Below are 20,126 nucleotides of genomic sequence, written 5' to 3' on the forward strand. Positions count from 1 at the left end.
ATATATATATATATATATATATATATATATATATATATATATATATATATACAATATTTGCACTTTTGTGCCTTATTCTCTCAATTAATACATAATAAATCATTTCAAACAGTTTGTTTTATTAAAAAAGAGAACTATAAAAAAGAGAAATACTACCACTTCCAATTACAATAGGGGCATCCAATACAATACCTGTCCCAGAGCAAAACACTCACGATAGAATATTTAAATATGTATATGGAGTTTTTTCCCCAACATATGGACCTAAGCCCCACTGAGAGAAAAAAGTGATAAAAGTAATATAATTTTCAAATAAACCTCAAGAAACATCCAAAATTTGATGTGATTTATTACTGTAAGATAGGGGTAACCAAACATTTCTTAATTAAAATAAATATAAAATAGTAAAATAAAAACAAATAATAATAATAATAATAATAATAATAATCATGATTTATGTTAATCATGTTTTAATAAATACATTTAAATATTTATATTTTGTTTTATATTCTTTCCTGTGTTTTTGCTAAGGTTTATAATTTTAACAGGTGGGACCTGAGACTATAAAGTCCTCCAGCCAATCCTAGCGCAGGAGGCGGGGCTTGTCGGAAACCAGGTGCGTTACAAAATAGCACTCTCAGTGCTTCTCTGAGGAGCGAGTCATATGACGATGTTATTCTTTTAGATGAAACTCTTATCAGGCTGGGATTCCCACGCCCATGCTAGCTAGCTAGCTAGCTAGCTATCTATCTATCTATCTATCTATCTATCTATCTATCTATCTATCTATCTATCTATCCATCCATCCATCCATCCATCCATCCATCCATCTCGGCTGTGAAACCTATACCTTGAGTATTGATATCGCAATGTACACATTCACAATTGTTGCATTGCAGGATGTACATTGTTTTGTGCAATGTTAAATTAGACTTTTTTCATTTTTCCACCTTTTTTCAAAGAAAACAATCACTCTGTTCTCATTTTGACAACACAATTTGGTAAAAATAAATGTATGTATATTTTTTATTGCCATTTATATTGCAGCTTAACAAAATATCAAAACATTTCCATTATCATGCAGCCCTAGACTAGGTGGGGAAAAAACAAGGTTAATTTAATCAGTCACTAGAAGAAAGGTGCAGAATCCAAAACCACACACTGCCATATTTTAAAATAGTACAGTATTTTTAGTAGTTGTAGTCTGCTCATTAGTCTAGTATGTATTCTAGTGTCAGCGTCCCAAACAGAGATTAAGCCTAGTTTTGGACTGCACAGCATTTTGATAAAGATTTCCCACTGAATTTTTTTTTTGTCTAGGGCTAGGCTTAATTCATATTTGAAAAAAGAACCACGGAGGAGAATAAAAGTAGGCTACATAGTTTTAGATACAGCCAGTTCCCAACCATCATGTTAATATAAGGCTCGCATGGGTAGGGTTTGACTTTGTACATGAATTGGGTTTGTATATGCATTGTTACTGAGAACCAGTTGAACCCATCTAGGCTCCATTTAGGCTGCATGTGGGACCAACATGAAACACATAGACAAAAACTTTTGATTTCCAGTTGGGTTACCCATCCAGGTTCCATCCACGTGGACTAACAATAGTGTGAAGTGGTGAACATATTGTTTGAGCACCATCTGGTGGACAAGATAAGCACATACCATGTTTTTAATCCTGGTCCTGGCTCCACTATGTGCTTTACTACTCTTTAGCATTTCCTTCTCCCAACATACCTGATTCAAATAATCAATTAATCAAGCTCTTTCACAGTTGCAAGTGGGTGTGAAAACAAGGCAATACTCTAAAATACGTTGGATGGGGGATGACAAGACCAGAATTATGAACAACTAAATAAAACATTTGTTAGATTTTTCGATTATGTTTTTGTTAGAATATCGTCTTGTAAGGACCATGAAAAAACATTCACGATACACCTCTTATTACACATCTCTGAGATTACACTTCAGATCTCATCAAGATTCATTAAAAAATGATGACACTTCCTAGACCTGGTTAGCCTTACAACATTTCCCCTAGGGTGCAGCGGCAAATTATCCATCAAATCACCAATGGTTCCGAGGGAATAGCCTAGAGTATCCCAAGGCCTACAGTTTAAAATTAAATAAGTAAACACTGGGACTTATATAAATATGTATACATGTACAACTCTGAAAAAAATAAGAGACCACTTAAAAACAATGGGTTTCTTTGATTTAAACAAATTGAAAAACTCTGGAATTTAATAAAGAGGAAGATGGATGATCACAAGCCATCAAAGCAAGCTGAACTGCTTGAATTTTTGCACCAGGAGTAACATAAAGTTATCCAAAAGCAGTGTATAAGACTGGTGGAGAAGAACATGCCAATATGCTTGAAAACTGTAATTAAAAACCAGGGTTATTTCACCAAATATTGATTTCTGAACTCTTAAAACTTCATAAATATGAACTTGTTTTCTTTGCATTATTTGAGGTCTGAAAGCTCTGCATCTTTTTTTTGTTATTTCAGCCATTTCTAATTTTCTGCAAATAAATGCTCTAAATGACAGATTCAGGAACTGAAGTGGTCTCTTATTTTTTGAGAGCTGTATATTCCATCCACTGTTCACTTAAACTAAAACTTTCTTTGATTTTGTTTTTTAAATATCTATATAAATACATAGTTATAATATAAACAAAGCTCTCAAGACAGTTTCAGAGTCATAATTGTTCACACAGGGAAATAAATCTAAGATGATTCACTGGGAACATCCAAGATACTGCATCTCTCCAAAGTGAGCTGTGATCTATGGGTAGGCAAAAGCTCTGTGAGATCGTAGGACAGAGTTGCATGTATTGCTCTTTTAAGAAGGGTAAAAAGGACCACTAACCAAATTGCTCAATCAGCAGTGTAACATTTTGATTATGAAGCCAAAAGATCTCTTATACATCTTTAATCTTGACTACAAAAATGATTCATTAAACAACCAAATATGGTTCTGCTATGGCATTACTTACATAACCTTTGTTAGCACCTTCGTATTTAAATCATTTTAAGACTTGGGCAAGAATCCTACGACCACATTCATCTAGCTGTGTAACATGCCTTAAATATAAGTTGCTTAATCAAATGCCATCAATATATTCTGGTGCATACATGATATAAACAAAATTATTGAAACACCCACTCATTCATAAAAAAGTATGAATTTTCTTTAAAGGGTTTATCCTGCTTGTGTTGGAGTAACTGTCTCTACTGTCCACAGAAGGTTTTCTACTAGATCTTAAAGCACTGCTGTGAGGATTTGGTTGCATTTATTAGGAGCATTAGTGAGGTCAGGATGTTAGATGATCAACACCATATCCAAACCCACCTCATCTCCAAAACGCCAAACCATCCCAAATGTACTGGATGGAACAACAATGCTCCAGAGCAGTGCTGGGGGCCTTTAGAGAACAATACTGGGGGGCACTGTTATACTTATCTAGCTGTCATTTGCAGAGAACTCAAAGCTTTATACCCCTTTAGCTCACATCTGGCATTAGGCATGGTGCCAATAGTTTTCTATTTGTCTGCTAAAGCAAGTATTTTTCAGGCATTGTTCTCAGCCCAGTTCTCAGGAAGTCAACCCACGACCTGAATAATTGTTCATGGACACTGCACACTTCTGCCCATTGATCTTGAGCATTTAATTAACATTGATCAAACAGAATATAATGAAACATTAATACAATAATACAATAATAACATTAGAATTATACTATTGATCATATTTGTCATCATGATTCAGCATACATCTGCTGGGAAACACTGAATAAACATTAAATAGATAACTCTTTGCTTTCAGCCCTCCAGGAAAAAATAAATAAATAATCATGCGTGCAGGTTGCTAAGCCGGCCTCATGCACCTCATAGTACATTCAGTTCCAGTACTGCTTCTCTGATTAGAGACGATGTGCAAAGCAGGTGGCCCACAACATGAAACAAAACAATGGATTAATTAATCGACCCTAAAAAGTTTTTTCCTTAAATAAGACAAGATAATGGTTTAATGGGCCATGTTTGAGTTTCCATCATACAATGGGCTTCCTCAAATGGCTTAACTTTATGACGGCACCATTACGGCCCCCCCGTTCTGTCAGGGAGCACCCTGGGGATCATCTTAGTCATTTAAGTTCCCTTCCCCTTCACTGCTTTAACGGCTTACTAACAGTTATAAGTGCCATCATTTAACTTGACTGGAGCCCTTTGTATTAATCTCCTTGTCTTGTGTGGTTGAACTCTCGCCGTTTGGCTTCGCCAGGTGTGAGGCCACATCACTGCCTGACGAAACATCCTTTGAGGGAACAGTCACTTCCTTGGACGTTCTCCACTTTGAGTCACTTGTTTGCTGTAAGAGAACACGACAAAACCAGTTTAATTAAATGAGCAGGAAACACATCTTTCAGCACACACATCTTTCAACTAATCAAACGTTGACACAGCTGGTCCTGAATGCAACTCATCAATTTTCATTGAGCCTATTACATGGGACACGTGTTCCAGCTACACAGATAAAACAAGATCGGACAAGATAACACAGCATCCCATCCTTTCCACTTCTCAATAAAAACAGAAGCAGAATTGCTGAACCAAAAAAGCAACAGCAAACCTCCGGGCAGCTCCGACGAGACCGTCTCTGCTGGTTTGTGCAGGTACTGGAGGCCAAGGGCTGCTTCCCACACTGTGTGCCTGCATTCACCATCCTCCTCTCTCTGAAAGAGAAGGAAGATCGAGTCTCTGTGCCTCTGCCTGTGAAGCAAAAAGACTACATTTAATGATTCCATTCTTCTTTATGAGAGATATCACAGGATCACAAATGCCAGGGGTATTTTACAAAGCAGTGTTCTTACTGCATTAGAAAATATATTAGAAGCCAAGTCATTAAATCCAGACCTTAAATCCAGTTTACAGTCCTGAACTTTGTAATTATAGGAAATTAAGGGAACAACATGTAGCAAAGACTGCAAAGACCAGGAATGGAAACTGAATTTAAGGTCCAGATTTGATGGCCACAATCCCAACAGTGAGGGTTATGAGTATGAGGAACATCTAAGATTTTAAATTCAGTGGTTTCTAATTCACTATTTTTTTCATGTTACAAAATATAAAACATTAATAAAGTGCCATAAAACTGTTTTTGTAGTTTCTGTGTATACCTAATAAATAAAATAAAAGATGACATTTTTTACATTTTTATAATAAATAACAAAAAGAACTACAGTAAACATCTGGAAACCCTGCATGGTGAGTGCTCAAAAACCTCTCTCTTGTAAGTATCAGTTTTTAAATTTCAATTTTCCTTTAGGGAGATTTCAACCATTTTCCTAGCAAATTGGGGCATCTTGCATACACTGCTCTTTTGAGGTCTCTCCATTGATTCCACTGATTTCGAGGTCTGTGTCAACCCTGCTGAAAAAAAAAAAACAGTATGGCCAGCTCAAGCTGGTTAAGCTGGTTATGTTTGTTGACTATCATATGTTTGAAGCACAATCAACCACACTAAGGTAAACAACTAGTGTGACCAAACTGCCTGACCATTATGAACAACATTGCCAAGCAGGTCAACCAGCAAGACCAAGTATTGTAACCAGCATGTCTAGCATGACCAAGCTGGTTGACCTGCAAGACAAGCAAGAAAAGCATCCATCCTCATGCTTAAGAGTTGGAGATTCTACATTCTTTTTTACAAAAATGCTAATGCTCATTCCATCCAAAGTGCAGCAGGCTTGTTTAGATGTTCATTTGATGCATAACATGAAGGGCATACTTATGCAGGTATTGCTGCACACTAGGGCTGCAACTAATGATTATTTTGATAGTCGACTAATCTGACGATTATTTTTTCGATTAGTCGATTAGTCAGCGATTATTTCTGTCATGTTCTCCATCTCTAAAAACAATAAAAACAGCTGAACATGAGATTTAAAAAGGCATTTAAATGTCTGGATGCTGTTTAAACGTGGAAAGTACTGATATTTAGCAAATAAATATATAATCTTTTGTGTTTGGGTACTTTTGAAGAAGTTGAAGTTGAATTTAAACTGTTTGAGTGAGCCATCTCCCACTGCACTTCTGTCCCCAGCACTTTGTGTAATGCAGGACTCTTACAAATTAAATAATTAACGTTATCGATTATATCATTGCTACTAATCATTGCAGCCCTACTGCACACTAGCAACCTGGTGTCTCCTAATTCTTTCTGGTCATCTTTGTGACCAAACAGGGGTCTTAATTGCCCTTTTTAGCTCTCTAATGCCATGGCATGCAATGCACAATTGCTCAGTCAGCAAGATAACTTAAGCTTGAATAAAAGCCTGTCTTATTGGATGAGAGCTGAATGATGGATTTACAGTATTATGAACAGTTAGCCAGGTAAATGAATTAAGCAAAACCCTAAAAAAATAAGTAGAAGACATGTACAGGAGAGGAATATTTCTCATCTGTCATACTGGACTTGACATGACTTGACAAAATTTGACATATGGTTTTGTGGGTTACCCTCAAGATAGGTCAATGGGATGGATAAATTAACCCAGTGTGTTGACAATGCACAGTTTAAGCTGGCCTTTGAAGGTCAAGATGGATAAAAAGCTGGTCCTCCAGGAGAAAACATACCATATGGTATGGTAAACATTTTGATTGTGATCATGCTTGGCCATGCTGGTGAACCGTCTTGCTAACTTGGAGATGTTAGTAAAAAAAAATTGGTCTTGCTGGTCAAGCTGGTTGTCTAGCTTGATGAGGTTGACCGTGCTTGTAGATCAGCTAAACCATCAAAGTCAGACTCTAAAGTCAGACCCTATTATATCCTGGTCAATGTCTAAGCTGTTCAAGCAGTCTAATCAGTTTGATCATCCTGAGCAGGGTAATTTCATTTAGGCTACAGCTGACTATCTATTCTGAGCAGCATCCTTCAGCATCCTCCACATCCTACATGAACATCTGTCTGTCCTGGCATGTGTTTAACTACACAGGTGTAATCACACTCACGTTCACACTCCCACACATCAGGTCACAGATGAAGAGCCCCCCGACACCCACCCTCTGACACCCAGGCTACCTGACACTTTACTGTTCTCCTTCGAGGCCATTCCGCCTTCCACTCCACAGCCCGGGTGGATCTTGCTGCTGCTGCCGCCATTAGGCGTTTCAGCCTCGGTGCTGGTGAGCCATGTCGACTCGGTCTCTCTGGTCCAGCTCTCCGGATAGCGCGGTTCGATGGCATCTGCTCGGCTTCCACCGCAACCCATCAGCGAGGGAGCAAACAGAGCAAAGCCCGTAAAAACAGCCCTCAGATCATGTGAGCTCCACTGCTTTACTGAGAGACACTCCTCCTCCTCCAGTACAGTACTGCGCTCCTCTCTATCTGTAACACTGTATACGACCACCACCGTGCCCAGGCTTAACCCCCCATCCCTGCCTGCGTCACTGAGGGAGGAGCTGCTGAGAGAGAGAGAGAGAGAGAGAGAGAGAGAGAGAGAGAGAGAGAGCGAGCACATCTCCCTTATTACCACACACATCAGTACCACACACACACACCAGCACCTGAACTTACTCAATACCACACAAATCAGGGGTGCGTTTCCCGATAGCGATTGTTCTTAGGGATTTAAGAACAACTTTAAGAACGACTTAACTTTAAGAACGCCATTTTTCCGACTGTTTCCAGAAGCCACTCTTAAGTCTCCATACTTACGAAGGACCTTTAAGTAGCACTTTGGTGGCTCCGCCCCCGTGTCTGTGAGGTTTAAGGCAAAGCCAGATGAAAACTAGACCACCGATTTATATACAGTTCTTCATTATTAAGCCACAAAGGTATAATTTTGTATGATATAAAAAGCCAAATAAAATATATTTACTTATTTGTTTACTACTACGACTGTCAGACTGGGGAAAACCGTTAATTTAATCCATATGTGTGTGATATGTGTGAATAAAAATTATATTTGTAGGTAATTGTAACTTTTTCTTCACGTGAATACGATTATTTCAACCATATAATAAACCCAAATACTATGAATAAATATGCGCAGGTTAATAAATTAATTTAAATAGTCTGGAATTTAGTCTTTTTTTTATTGTTTATTTTTTTATAAATACGTATGCTGAATGCATCTTTAAATGCATTTTTTTAAGGATCAAAAGCGGCCTCTTTCGTTTTTGAGTCAGAACTGCACGTGGATTCCACGTTAAGAAGAACTTAGTTATTTACGAGTGGGTCAGACCACTCGTAAAGTTACGAACGAGTTTAAGTACTACGTTAGTTACGAAGGCTTTCGGGAAACGCTCGTAATTTTAAGATTGTTCGTAAGTACGAAGTTACGAAGTACTTAGCGTTAAGAACGTTTTGGGAAACGCACCCCAGAACCTTAACTTACTCAATACCACACACACACACCCAGTGGCGGACATAGCAATTTGGGGGCTCAAGGCGAATTTAGCTAGGGGGCCTATTAATATGCGAGAAATAGGGTTGTGCCGATGGATGATATCATCGTCCATCCTCATTTATGACCCAACATCACGATGGATGGTAACCATGCGATGCAACACCCACTTTTTTTTTTTTTTTCCAGAAACATGCACTGACCTTCTTTAGGTCTCCTTCACCTAAAACTTTAGCAGGGATTGTACAGAAAAAGATCAAATCAGGTATATAACTTCAATGAATTAGAGTCAGGGATGAAAATTAACATACCCTACTGTTACAAATATGCCTAATTGGCATATTATTCTATTATTTATTTATTATTATTCTGTTATTATTGTCCTAATATTATTTATATCTATGTTACAGCTTGTCTTCGTCTTCATTTTTCTACATTTCTGTATTATTTTTAAACATGTCATTCATGCTGGTTGTGCCAGGAAACTTGCTCATTGTCAGCCAGTGTTGGGCATGTTACTTTGAAAATAAATTATGTAAATTCTATTATTATTAGAAAAATAACAAACGAAAATAAACCCAAAATGTTGACAAAAATATAATCTAACGAATTTCAAAACATAGAAACGAAAAACGTTAAAATGGTATTAATATAATATAATATACCAACTGGATCAAACAGTTTAGCGTGCGTCAGTCAAAAGGAAAGCGCGCGCAGCATTGTGATTAAAAAAAAAAACGTTTTAATAAATAAGGTCCTATCAAGTGAATTAAAATATATGGTATTAAATTCACATGTTTACTGATTTTTTAATCAAGAGAAATCAGGCAAAATGCGCCGCGCTGCGCTCTCTCTCTCCCTCCCTCCCGCAGCACGGAGCTAAATTCAGCGCGAGGCTAAAAATAATATAACAACTAAAATTAAGATGAGTGAGGACCTGTAAAGTTAATCAAATATTGTCAAATATAAAGTACAGGTAAAGGTTTTGGTGAGCTGTTTCAATTATTTGAAACTGAAACTAACTGAAACTGATATTATTCTGTGCACTATTAGATAGCTTTTGATTGTGTTTTAAATGAGTTTTTATTTTATATTAATTACTTTTTTTCATTTTACTATATGAAGCACACTGAATGTTTAAAACATACAGCCAAGAACGTAATAAATTCTTCTTAAGTTCTTTTGTTGCTGTTTGTATTCAGACAAATGTTTTTTAAAAATCATTGAAATCAACAACATAAACATGTATTGTATACTAATTATGCACAGCTTTTACTGTAATAAAATCAGGACAGTTTGCTTTGTACACATTTATTGGTCTTTTAGTGGTTCATTTCTGACACAGGTGATCACAATTTTCTTTAAATATAAATAAATCTTGATCTCACAACTGACACACAAAACATTAAGATACTGTTTCCTGACAAGAGGATTGAAGGAAATCACTAATTTCAGAAATACACAACAAACACAGGAATCACAAGTGAACAAAAACAACTTAAAGCCTCAACATAACAACACCTCAATGGAGAAACACATATTAATGTCCACAACATCGACTGAGCACTGACAGGGTTTCAATACCTGCGATTCAAATATGGCTGTTTGCCTGTGTGATACAATCTACACGACCAGGAGCATGATGACTGAAAAGTGTGGACACCTAGAGCTAATAAAGGATTTTTTCTCTTTTTTTCAAGGTTAATTTGATTTAATTTGAGTAATTGTATTCTATCAATCAGCCTAAATATTTTATTTCAGGGACTGATGGGCAATTAAGTGATTTATTTTACATTAGGAAGCTTTCAATGGAAGGTAAAGGTACTTAAAAGCTCTAAGCTCCAAAAGTACATTGTTCTTTAATCTGAAAGGTACATAACATGCTGTCAATAAATGACCATTTTGTTCAGCAGGTAAGAATTCTTCTTTTTTGTTTGTTATTTGGTCACAAAATAGCGCACATTAGGGGTAGGTGTGTAGTGAATGACATGCTAAGGAACATTGAGTCATGTGCCTTCAGTGTTCTCTTCCCTGTAAGCCTCTTATGGAGGCTGTTTTGAAGAAAAATACTAAATAGAATCATATTTCACTCAAAATCCTGAAGCATTTCCCTACAGCAGAACGTCCCTGCGTTCCATGGAAGGAAATGTGCTGGTGCAGCTTTATTTAAAATCAAGAAGGTTGAGGTCAATCTTGTAGTAAACGTAGGGGTAATATTCCTGCTGGCTCAAGTTCAATCCAGGGATGTCCATGGAGGCCTAGATACAAAGACAGGAAATGTTAGAAAAACACTGCAGTTTAGAATCTGAACAACAAGCTTCCCACAAGATTTAAGATTTACATGGTAACTCACATCAATAATAGCAGCACTGCTGTCCAGATGCTTGTAGAGCTCCTGCAGGACCTCCCGCAGTTTCTTCATGTTCTTCTTATTGGGCTGCAAAAGCATAGCCTGGAAGTTGACTGGCAATCCATACCTATCAGATTCAGATTAGAGGGAAAAATATCAAGATTTAAATGGATGCATTAATAAACATTTATGCTTTTCTTATTTATTTATTGTCTTTGTTTTCATACCTTAAGACTGACTCTGTAAAAACTCTCAGAGCTTTGATGTGGATCCAAGCAATGAAAGCTTCACTGAAGTTCACTTTCAGCCATCGTACTAAAGGCCCCTGCAGACAAATATAAAAACAGGTTAATCCTCTTAGCAGAGTTTAATATTCCAATCAAATTCTCATCATGCACTCCCACAGTCCCACTGTCTTGGGTCACTGTGGGTCGTGAGGGCGTTTAACATTCCTCATTTCCCAGTATCACGTGTGTACTGGGAACACATTACCACCCACAGTGGACAGTCCGTAGGTGGTACTGATTGTTCATGTGAATAGACAAGCCAATTAATCAGAAATCTCATCCACATTTAATGCAGGAGACCCCACACCAACATCCCACAGGCCAGTGCAGCATTTTTTAGCTTTCATGTAACATGGCAAAAGTCATGGGACACAATGTTACATGCTGTCCATGACATTTGGTATGTCGATGTATCTCGATAGATAAGATACAATGATGTTTTTAGCATTATTTGATGTAAGTAATTGCTTGGACTGAGAAGGAAGAAATTGCATTCATTGTATATTAAACAGTGCACATGTATGTAACGCAAGACAAAAAAAAAGATTTTGAAGTGCAGTGTGGAATCTTACAAACTGCTTCTTTTTGTCTGTAGAGAGTCGTGTCATCTCCTCTTTGTCTGCCTTCATCTCTTCTTCATTATACTGGAAGTCACGCACCGCAAACCTAGCACAAGAAATTCAACCTGTCAGTCTATACTGAACTATTCAGAACAATATCACCAACATGACCTCAAGCAGTGTGTGCTGCAGTAAATCTCTGGCATGAACTTTAGTCATTGGTTGGAACTGAACAATTTTAATTTAATATGAGTAGTGTATGTACTAGGGGTGTGATGAGACACTCATCTCACGAGATTAAACGAGCCGAGATGTTCATGAGAACGAGATGAGATGAGATTTTAAAATATTTTAAAAGAAAATTCAAAATTGATAAATGAGTTTTATTTCACTAAATCAAATAATGCAAACTCAACTGACTGGTTTCTCTCAAAAAAATGACTATAAAAAAACATAAACAAAATAATGAAAAAAAAAAAAAAAAAACTTTTCTAGGTCGTATATAGTGCAAACAATAAGTGCAAACCACAACCAGTAATATTAAACATATGGTTTCCCTTTTTTGCTCTTGAGTCTCTTGTAACTTAACTATTATGTATAATCATAACCAGTAATTTTGTTTTATGTATATATTGTGTAAATATGTGGTGGTTGGGTGGGAAGGGATGTTTGTGGGTAAGGTGAATTGGAAGTAGTGGGTTGAATGCGGGCCGGTGGGTTTGATGTGGGCCGGTGGGTTGGATGTGGGCCGGTGGGTTGGATGTGGGGGGTGGGTGGGTAGGGTGCAGATGGGATTTAAAAGAGATACGAAAACATTGTGTAGGCATACGAAAGCATTTGTAATTTTTAATAAAAACTTGATAATAAAAAAATGAATCAGTTATATTAAGACTATGCTTAAAATGCAGAGACAGAACATTTTTTTTAAATACAGTACAGTTCTAAGGGATTAGTTCAACTGCCTATGACATGTTCAAACTGGACAAGAAATATAGTCCCGTTTTATTATTGCGAGATCTCGTGCCACACTGCTAGTATGTACACATGCTATCTGCTCATACAGTGCTTGAGATACTCACTTGTTTTCTCTGGCCTGGTGTTTGAAGTCATCTATGGCCTTCCTAAAGAGTGTGACGCTGAACAGTCCGCTGTCCTGGTCTTCAAACAGCAGACTGTGAGAGAAGCATGAGCTCAGAATTATTTGCATCCAGTACTGCACTCTGCTGCAGTCCTGCACAGACACTGCAGTGAAATAACAAGACTGTTTCAAGCAACTGAAATTGTTACTACTGTGATAGGAAACCCCCCAGCATACAGCACACAGTTTTATTAGTGAATTCTGCCACATAAGGTTCAGTTATTGCTAACACAAGCAGTTTGCTCCACACACAGTTTATATAATGGCCCAATCACTGTCAAAAGCACCAGCAAATGAACAAGACAGCCACCTAAGCCAACATATAAAGATATACCCTGTCCAATTTCAGGTCTTGAGTTTGTGCTCTTGAAAGTGATGGAGTTCCACCCAATGGTGGCTACAGCTACAGCTATAAAGCACTGCAGCACTGGGTTGTGGAGCAAAGGAACTTTGTTCAGTGGAGAGATGAAGCTCCATCCAAAGGCCTCTGGAGAGACTGTGGGCTGTGCAACATTGGATCTATGTTCTCTAGAATAATGGTCCTCTATACAATGGCATGCGTTGAAGCTGTTCTAAAACCTAAAGTAAAGCATTAATAGAAGACTAGAAGCTGACACTACAGCAATTGGAGACAAACTCAATTAATACTAGATTCTTCCACTTCCTATTGCAGCAGGAACACATCATACAGATACGGGTAGGGATGAATGAATACCAATCAGGGTATTGTTTATCTGCCCATTATCAGGCTCATTTACTTGTACTTGTAATCTCAAAAGGGGCTCTGATACCAACATCTGTGGTAGCACAGCATGGGTGATAATGCAAGCAAGAGAGTGAGACTGAGAGAGGCAAGTTATTTCAGCTCAGCAAAGTGTGATGAAATTCATTAAGCACCCCATCCAGCCACACTGTAAGTCCACCTTAATGCCAAAGAGTTTCATACAGCCAACACGGAGTATCCACATGCACTAAAAACAGTCCAAAGTGACCAAACATGCTTGAAAACCTGTTGGATTATTAAATTAAATGTTGAATTAGTCAGCACTTCCTCCTGCAGTGTATGTATCTCTGTTCTCAAGAAGACCAGGACCTTTCCATTTTCTCTAACAGCTGTCTGTGTGTGCGCGTGTGTACAGGGCTAAGGTCCTTGTTATTGTGTTTGTCACCACGAGTACACAGACGGGGGATAATGGGTTTCCATAGTCACTGGGATGGCTGATTACATAGGTCAGTCTGCCCATTTCTCCAACAAAGGGACAGATGCAGAAGCATAATGCCCAAAGATTGCTCTTTACAAGAGTCGAGCTTGGCACGTATTTGGTACTCATTATAAGTACTTCACCGTTTTCCAAAACACTTAACACAATATTTATAACCGTAGGAACAGTTTTCTTTGTTGTCTGCAAAACAATAAACCATGAGGACAGGGCCCTTTTTTTAACAATCAGATTTTCATTAGAAATCCACATCACTTACTTTGAAGATCTTGGAACTACCATTTCGGAAAGGGTCTCGTATGTCTTCTGCCACTCAGCATAGCTTGTTCTGTAAAATAAAGCAACATAAATGTACATGTCTAAACTGGATGTATATTAATAAATCAACTGATAAAGAAGATGTTTTGTTGAAATGTTTTGTTCATAACATGTACACAAATGATTGTTTTCCATGACTGACTCCATGTGATCTACTGTTGTTTGTTTAGTCACAAACCCAATTCTGATGCTCCTGACTCAACTCATCACTGCACTTTAATAGAGAAACATTGCTTCTATAGCTAATTTAATAGCACGAGAATTAGAATTGGGTCCCATGACTTTAGCCATGTCCCATGGAAGCTAAAGAACTGACCTGCATAATATGCATATGGTGCCTCTCACACTGAATATAAATGTAATTTCTGCAGATAATTGTAACCAGATGGTGCTAATCATGATCATTACCACCCACTGTGCTGTCCACGGCAGGTGGTAATGCCTAGTCTAATAACTATGGAAATGAAATGTCCTGTTGTGATTTTTTTCATGGCTGTGTGAACATGCCAAATCTGATTTTTTCAAATCAGGTTTGAGTCACTGTCATATGTGGTCCTAAATCGGACACATATCCAATCCATGAATATGTGGCATGAATATGAACAGTCAAATCGGAATTCATGCTTCTTTTTGCTTTTACGCTACGCTCGTCTCTTAAATATGATTTTTTGTTGGTGAAGAGGGCAACGTTTATACACATATCAATGTGCGATGTGAGGCATTTTAGGGACAGATTTGTTCACATTACACACAGATACAGGTCACCTACATTTGTGAATGTGAACCGTCAAGATAGCCAATTTTGAGCAACGTGGCTTGTAATGTAAACGTAGCCTAAATGATCAATTTAGATACTGCTTTCCTGTGACTTTTGACATGCCAGTGTAAATATCCACTAGTGAGCCTAGTGAGCACCAGTCTACTGAATGGTACAAATGCTCCCAAAAATGTATTTTAACTTACTTCGGAACAACAACAATCATAGTGATAAGGTATTCAGAATCCAGCACAAAGTCCTCTTTCTTCACAATGTCAGCCAAGCTCCTCGTCAAAAGACTCCCCCTAGTGGAAAAACACAATCAAATTCAGGGAATCAGTGGTAAATTATGAACAAAAAGTGCATATCTCAGACTAGCACTAACTATAGTATTGGTTTATAGTAACTTAAACTCTCCCACTTACGCATTCTTTCTCTCCAGGTTCTGCAGATTGCCCTTTATGCTGTTGTATGCTGAAGCTCTGGCTTTCAAATCATTGTCTATCTGAGTCAATTGCTTTTAAAATTAAAAAGGAAAACAGAGAAATAATTAACTTTTTTTTTTTTTTAGATAAAAAAACATTTTTTTATACTCACCAATACTACGGGTTAATTTCCAGACAGGGATTAAGCTTATTTTTAGACTACAGTTTTCTTTCAATGGAAAAGCCTCTATTAATAATTTTGTGTAGACCAGGGCTGGGCTTAATCCCTCTCTGAGAAATTGTCACTATATTTGTTATGATCACTTTACAAGTGTTTGACTTATGATATATTCCTCGTTGGTCCTCACCTTTGAGACGATTTCTAAGATATTCTTCAGAGACTGTTTGATGGGATACTTAGCCATGTCCCACTGAAATCTTGTTACATAGGTGATTAAATCAACTGCAAGAAAACAAGTGTTGACACAAGGATTAGTGTATTTTAGATTCTGAACTCCTCTGTCTCCTAGACAAAGAACAAAGAAACATTATACAAATGTATATAACTACTATGCGATTATATAGATCATATGAGATGCTTTTTTCCCCATACCTCCATTGGCCAAAAGATTCTCCTGGACTTTATCTCGGCTGTCCTCCAAAACATCAGTCATATACTGGGCCAACTTCTTTACCACACTGAGGAGATTGAATATAAAAAAGAAACAAATTATATTATATAAGAAGTTATTTATTCACTAATGCAGCTAGAATGAAATGAGCAAAATACAAGAGACATCGTAAAGAAAAAAGAGAGATAATTGTAACATCTTTACAGTATGTTTGTATTTCATTCCTGCTACAAATCTGAAACTTTAAAAACAAAATATATTTACCTTATCTATTTTTAAATACTGCATGTTTTAGACCATATCTGCAATAATAAGCTAGGTTAATGTGTTTTCCATTTCCCTGATATTTTAGGGCCTCACTGATCCATCATCTGAATACACATATTCAAGCATATTTAAGGGAAACTTACAGAGAGATTTGTTTCCCTGAGGGTTATAATGTAAAGGTGAGCTAACCTCTGTGGGTTTATCTGTAAATTACCCCTGCTCACTTGTATATTTTATTATATTTATAAGAAATATATATTTTATTATATATATAAGAAATCTTAAATATAAAGCAATTTCTAAGTAGTATAGCAAGACATAATTTAAAAAAAAAGATTTTTAAGAAAGATGTACACACACTAATACACTAACACACATAAAAATGAAAAGAAAAAAGTGACCTAACCTTTCAACAAAGGAGTCCAGTTTGGCAAGTTCATCTGACAGGCCCACAAGCACATCCAGTGTTCCCACCTATGGAGGAAAACAGCAACAGATATTTCACCAAAACACATTTATTAGGCAGTGTGCATCAAACCTTACAGTCTTGAACCAATACACACAGCCTGCATACAAAATTCTGAGCCACTGATGATGTCTGATAGTTTTCAGTCCAATATCAACATAAAGTCAATTTAAAAGCAGAATTTGGGACTAAATCCTTCTGGATGATTAATACATCAATATTTATGTACTTACAGAAAAAATATAACCTAATTTTTCTGTGGTCTGCTTTTTTCATATATATGAGCAATTCAAATATTTTTTTTAGTTCTTACATAACAACTTTATTTTTCTTTATTCATAAACAGCAACATTTAAAGTGATGCACAAACTATTGTTTTCTTTACATTAAATTTTTTTTATTTTTTTTATTTAATGTAAGCAGACCCCTTCAAACTTACATGCAGCTTTTATAATAAACACAGTATAAACATACCTCCTTGTATTTTAGTTTAGGAAAAGTTTAATATAAGAAAATCACTGGCAGATAAAATAGTTATTTATTTGCGGTGGCATGGTGGCTTAGTGTTTAGCACGTTTGCCTCCCAGCACTGGGATCTTGGGTATGAGTCCCTATCTGGGTGAAGTTTCCATGTTCTCCCTGTGTCTGTGTGGATTTCCTCCGGGGACACCGGTTTCCCCACAGTCCAAAAACATGGAGATCAGGTTAATTAGATACTTTAAATTGATCTGGTGTGTATGTGTAAGTGTGTGGTATGTATGTAAGTTTGTGTGTGTAAATATATGTATGATTGAGTGCCCAGATATGCATTGGCACTCTGTCTTGGGTAAATGCTGTAGTGCCTGATGCAGTCCTCCAGGTGGACGGTCATTTCCGGTAGAGAGTACGCTGTGCGCTATTGGCTGACGCTTGTCACCGAGGTGTGGATAAGTGCTGGGTATGAATGGTTGTGTGCAAAATATGTAAACTGTAAAGAACCCTTGGACTTCTAGAAAGGCACTATATGAGTGTAACTTCAATTATCATTTATTCTTTACAGTTTTCTGAAAGAAACAAATGTCAATCTACTGAGATTCCATCTGAAAGTTTATTTATATAAAGAGGTACAATCTTGATTATCCAAATTGGAAAAATTGCTTTTAAAACAGTAATTTGGGTAATTAAATTAATTTGAATATACAGGGTACTATGTATACACAGCATATGTAGCAACGTGGTCAACACCATAAATACACATACAATGTGTTAGTAGTTGGTTCTTTCAGATATTTCAGATATGGAGCAGGTTACACAGTCAGACTTATAGACAGATATAAATGTATCAAAATACAGAATCTTTACCTTTAGGTCTGGAATGCTGAACTTGCTGTTTGTGGACAGGTTGCTTTGGGTGGTGGCGATGTTCATCTTGTCCCATGTCTGCTGACAGGTCTTCTCTCCAGGAGCTGATATGAGCCAGAATTCAGTCATGACTTCTCTCAGACAGAGCAGCACACCAGGGAATCACTCTCCTGTAGTGTGAATTAAATACACTGTTATTGAGCACAGGATTAGGTGAGGAGCTGTGATATGTGGAGAACACTTTGTTGTGTATTTATGAGCAGAATTTGATCAGAAATCATTAGTCAAGTCTGCCTGCAGTTTCTCAGTTCCTCGTTTATTCCTCAAATAGCAGTCACGAGTTTCCTGATCATAAGGACTGACTGGGCTTGCTACTGTACCTGGTGTGTCCTTCTTTCTTTTAATACTGCAATTAAACACTAAACAAAGTGACACCACGTATACACAGCTGATCTGAGACCAGTTTAGATGAGAACTAATAAAAGAAACTAAGCTAAGCTATAGTTAGGTTATATGCAAACAGGGGATAAACTGGCCATTGGCCCTTTAATATTAGTCTAGCGTTACAGCACAGTCACGACCAGGGGATAATCTACTGCTATTAATCTGCACATACATACCCGGTACGCCCGCCTCTTCAGTACACAATTCTACGGAAATTAAGGATAATATCTGGTTATTTTAGCTCTAAAATGACAGCAGACGACATCCGTTATTTACCCTCCTGCCACAGAGATCACAGCTCTGCTCAATACATTCAAAGTCAGCTGATCTGCGCAGGCCGCGTTCACGACTCAAAAGCTGCGCCAAATGTGAAAGGTTTCTAACGTAAGATTTAGCTTCAGAAAGCATAGTTCACAACATCGAATAATATAAAAAAAAATACGTTTTAAATTAATTGAAAAAAAATAATAAAAATTTAAATTAACACAGAGAAAAAGAAAGAAAAAGAAACACTTTAAACAGGACAAATCTTGGTGCAGTGAACGCACCCCACCATCATCACTGCAGATAGTGTTTAAGCCTGAGCTCGACCACACTGCCCCCTATTAGTGTGGAGAGAGCAAGACAGCAGAGATCTGCTGCTGCAAAACATGTGAATCTATTCTTTAATAGCAGGACATTATTAGCAGGGATAATAAGTTTCCCATATGTATATTGGCTCAAAGATTATTCAAATATTCTCAAAGTCAAAGGTGACAATACTATTCACATTCATTACTCGGGTAGAAGTATACCCAGACGGCAGGTATATGTTGGCTCAAAGTCATTGTTTACATTGGCATGACGTTTGCCAATCACGTTGGTCCAACGTCATTTTGGCCAGTGGGCCTACATTGGCCGGACGTTGTGTGCTAACCAATATTTGTCGTTGGGACTATGTTGCCTGACGTTGTGTGCCAACCAATATTTGATGTTGGGACTACGTTGCCTGACGTTGTGTGCCAACCAATGTTAGACTTTGGCCCAAGTTGGCCAGACGTTGGGTGTCAACCAACGTTAGACGTCGGGCCTACATTGGCCTGACGTTGGCATCTGACCAGTTAACATTAGCAAGACAAGGGCTTTGTAAACTTTTATATAGAAAAGTCTATTATATCTATTATAGATACTAGGTTTTAAAATACTTCTGTAGAAGTTGAAGTATCACCTCAAGCCTTTTCCTCAAGTAAAAGTGTAAAAGTACTGGTTTCAGAACTACTTAAAATATAAAAGTAATGTAAGTAAGTAATGTAGGTGAAAACATACCATTAAGTGCGCTACCGCCCTCCCCAAAACACAATTTTTTAAAGCCATAATGACTTTAACGTTATATGTTAATGTTTAAAAATAGGCTCCCTCTTTCAGCCACATATGTGCCAGTTAAAAATAAAGGCATTTTAGTACAATGAAAATATATTAAAGAAGCTTAGTTGGGATATTTCTCTCAAGAAACAGATCATCTTCATA

General features: G+C 37.3%; 2 protein-coding genes across 2 annotated transcripts; both read right to left on the minus strand.

The window, feature by feature from the left end:
• Window positions 1-3,648: 3,648 nt before the first annotated feature.
• Window positions 3,649-7,426, minus strand: si:ch211-215i13.3 (brain and acute leukemia cytoplasmic protein). The gene is made up of 3 exons (XM_007249344.4): window positions 7,089-7,426; window positions 4,638-4,777; window positions 3,649-4,376 (listed from the first exon to the last, which is right to left on the minus strand). Exons 1-3 carry the CDS (start codon window positions 7,276-7,278, stop codon window positions 4,212-4,214), a joined length of 495 nt encoding a protein of 164 aa, XP_007249406.2. The 5' UTR covers window positions 7,279-7,426; the 3' UTR covers window positions 3,649-4,211.
• Window positions 7,427-9,710: 2,284 nt separating this feature from the next.
• On the minus strand, window positions 9,711-18,956 carry atp6v1c1b (ATPase H+ transporting V1 subunit C1b). The gene is made up of 13 exons (XM_007249345.4): window positions 18,797-18,956; window positions 18,177-18,346; window positions 16,776-16,843; window positions 16,084-16,169; window positions 15,839-15,933; window positions 15,471-15,562; window positions 15,252-15,350; window positions 14,230-14,298; window positions 12,692-12,784; window positions 11,625-11,718; window positions 10,993-11,090; window positions 10,769-10,892; window positions 9,711-10,673 (listed from the first exon to the last, which is right to left on the minus strand). The coding sequence occupies exons 2-13, from the start codon at window positions 18,303-18,305 to the stop codon at window positions 10,578-10,580; spliced, it is 1,143 nt and encodes a 380-aa protein (XP_007249407.2). The 5' UTR covers window positions 18,306-18,346; window positions 18,797-18,956; the 3' UTR covers window positions 9,711-10,577.
• Between the last annotated feature and the right edge of the window lie 1,170 nt (window positions 18,957-20,126).

Source organism: Astyanax mexicanus, chromosome 3 (genome assembly GCF_023375975.1).
Source record: "Astyanax mexicanus isolate ESR-SI-001 chromosome 3, AstMex3_surface, whole genome shotgun sequence".
NCBI classification, from domain to species: Eukaryota; Metazoa; Chordata; class Actinopteri; order Characiformes; family Acestrorhamphidae; genus Astyanax; species Astyanax mexicanus.

Excerpts from the sequence above, each read along its gene's own strand:
- atp6v1c1b (XM_007249345.4), bottom strand. The coding sequence starts at position 18,305 with ATGACTGAATTCTGGCTCATATCAGCTCCTGGAGAGAAGACCTGTCAG. Across the intron at positions 15,351-15,470 it reads AACCTGGAGAGAAAGAATGC|GGGGAGTCTTTTGACGAGGA; the intron begins GTAAGTGGGAGA and ends TTTTTCCACTAG. Across the intron at positions 10,893-10,992 it reads TTTACAGAGTCAGTCTTAAG|GTATGGATTGCCAGTCAACT; the intron begins GTATGAAAACAA and ends TGAATCTGATAG.
- si:ch211-215i13.3 (XM_007249344.4), bottom strand. The coding sequence starts at position 7,278 with ATGGGTTGCGGTGGAAGCCGAGCAGATGCCATCGAACCGCGCTATCCG. Across the intron at positions 4,778-7,088 it reads GGAGAACAGTAAAGTGTCAG|GCAGAGGCACAGAGACTCGA; the intron begins GTAGCCTGGGTG and ends TTTGCTTCACAG. Across the intron at positions 4,377-4,637 it reads CTCGTCGGAGCTGCCCGGAG|CAAACAAGTGACTCAAAGTG; the intron begins GTTTGCTGTTGC and ends GTTCTCTTACAG.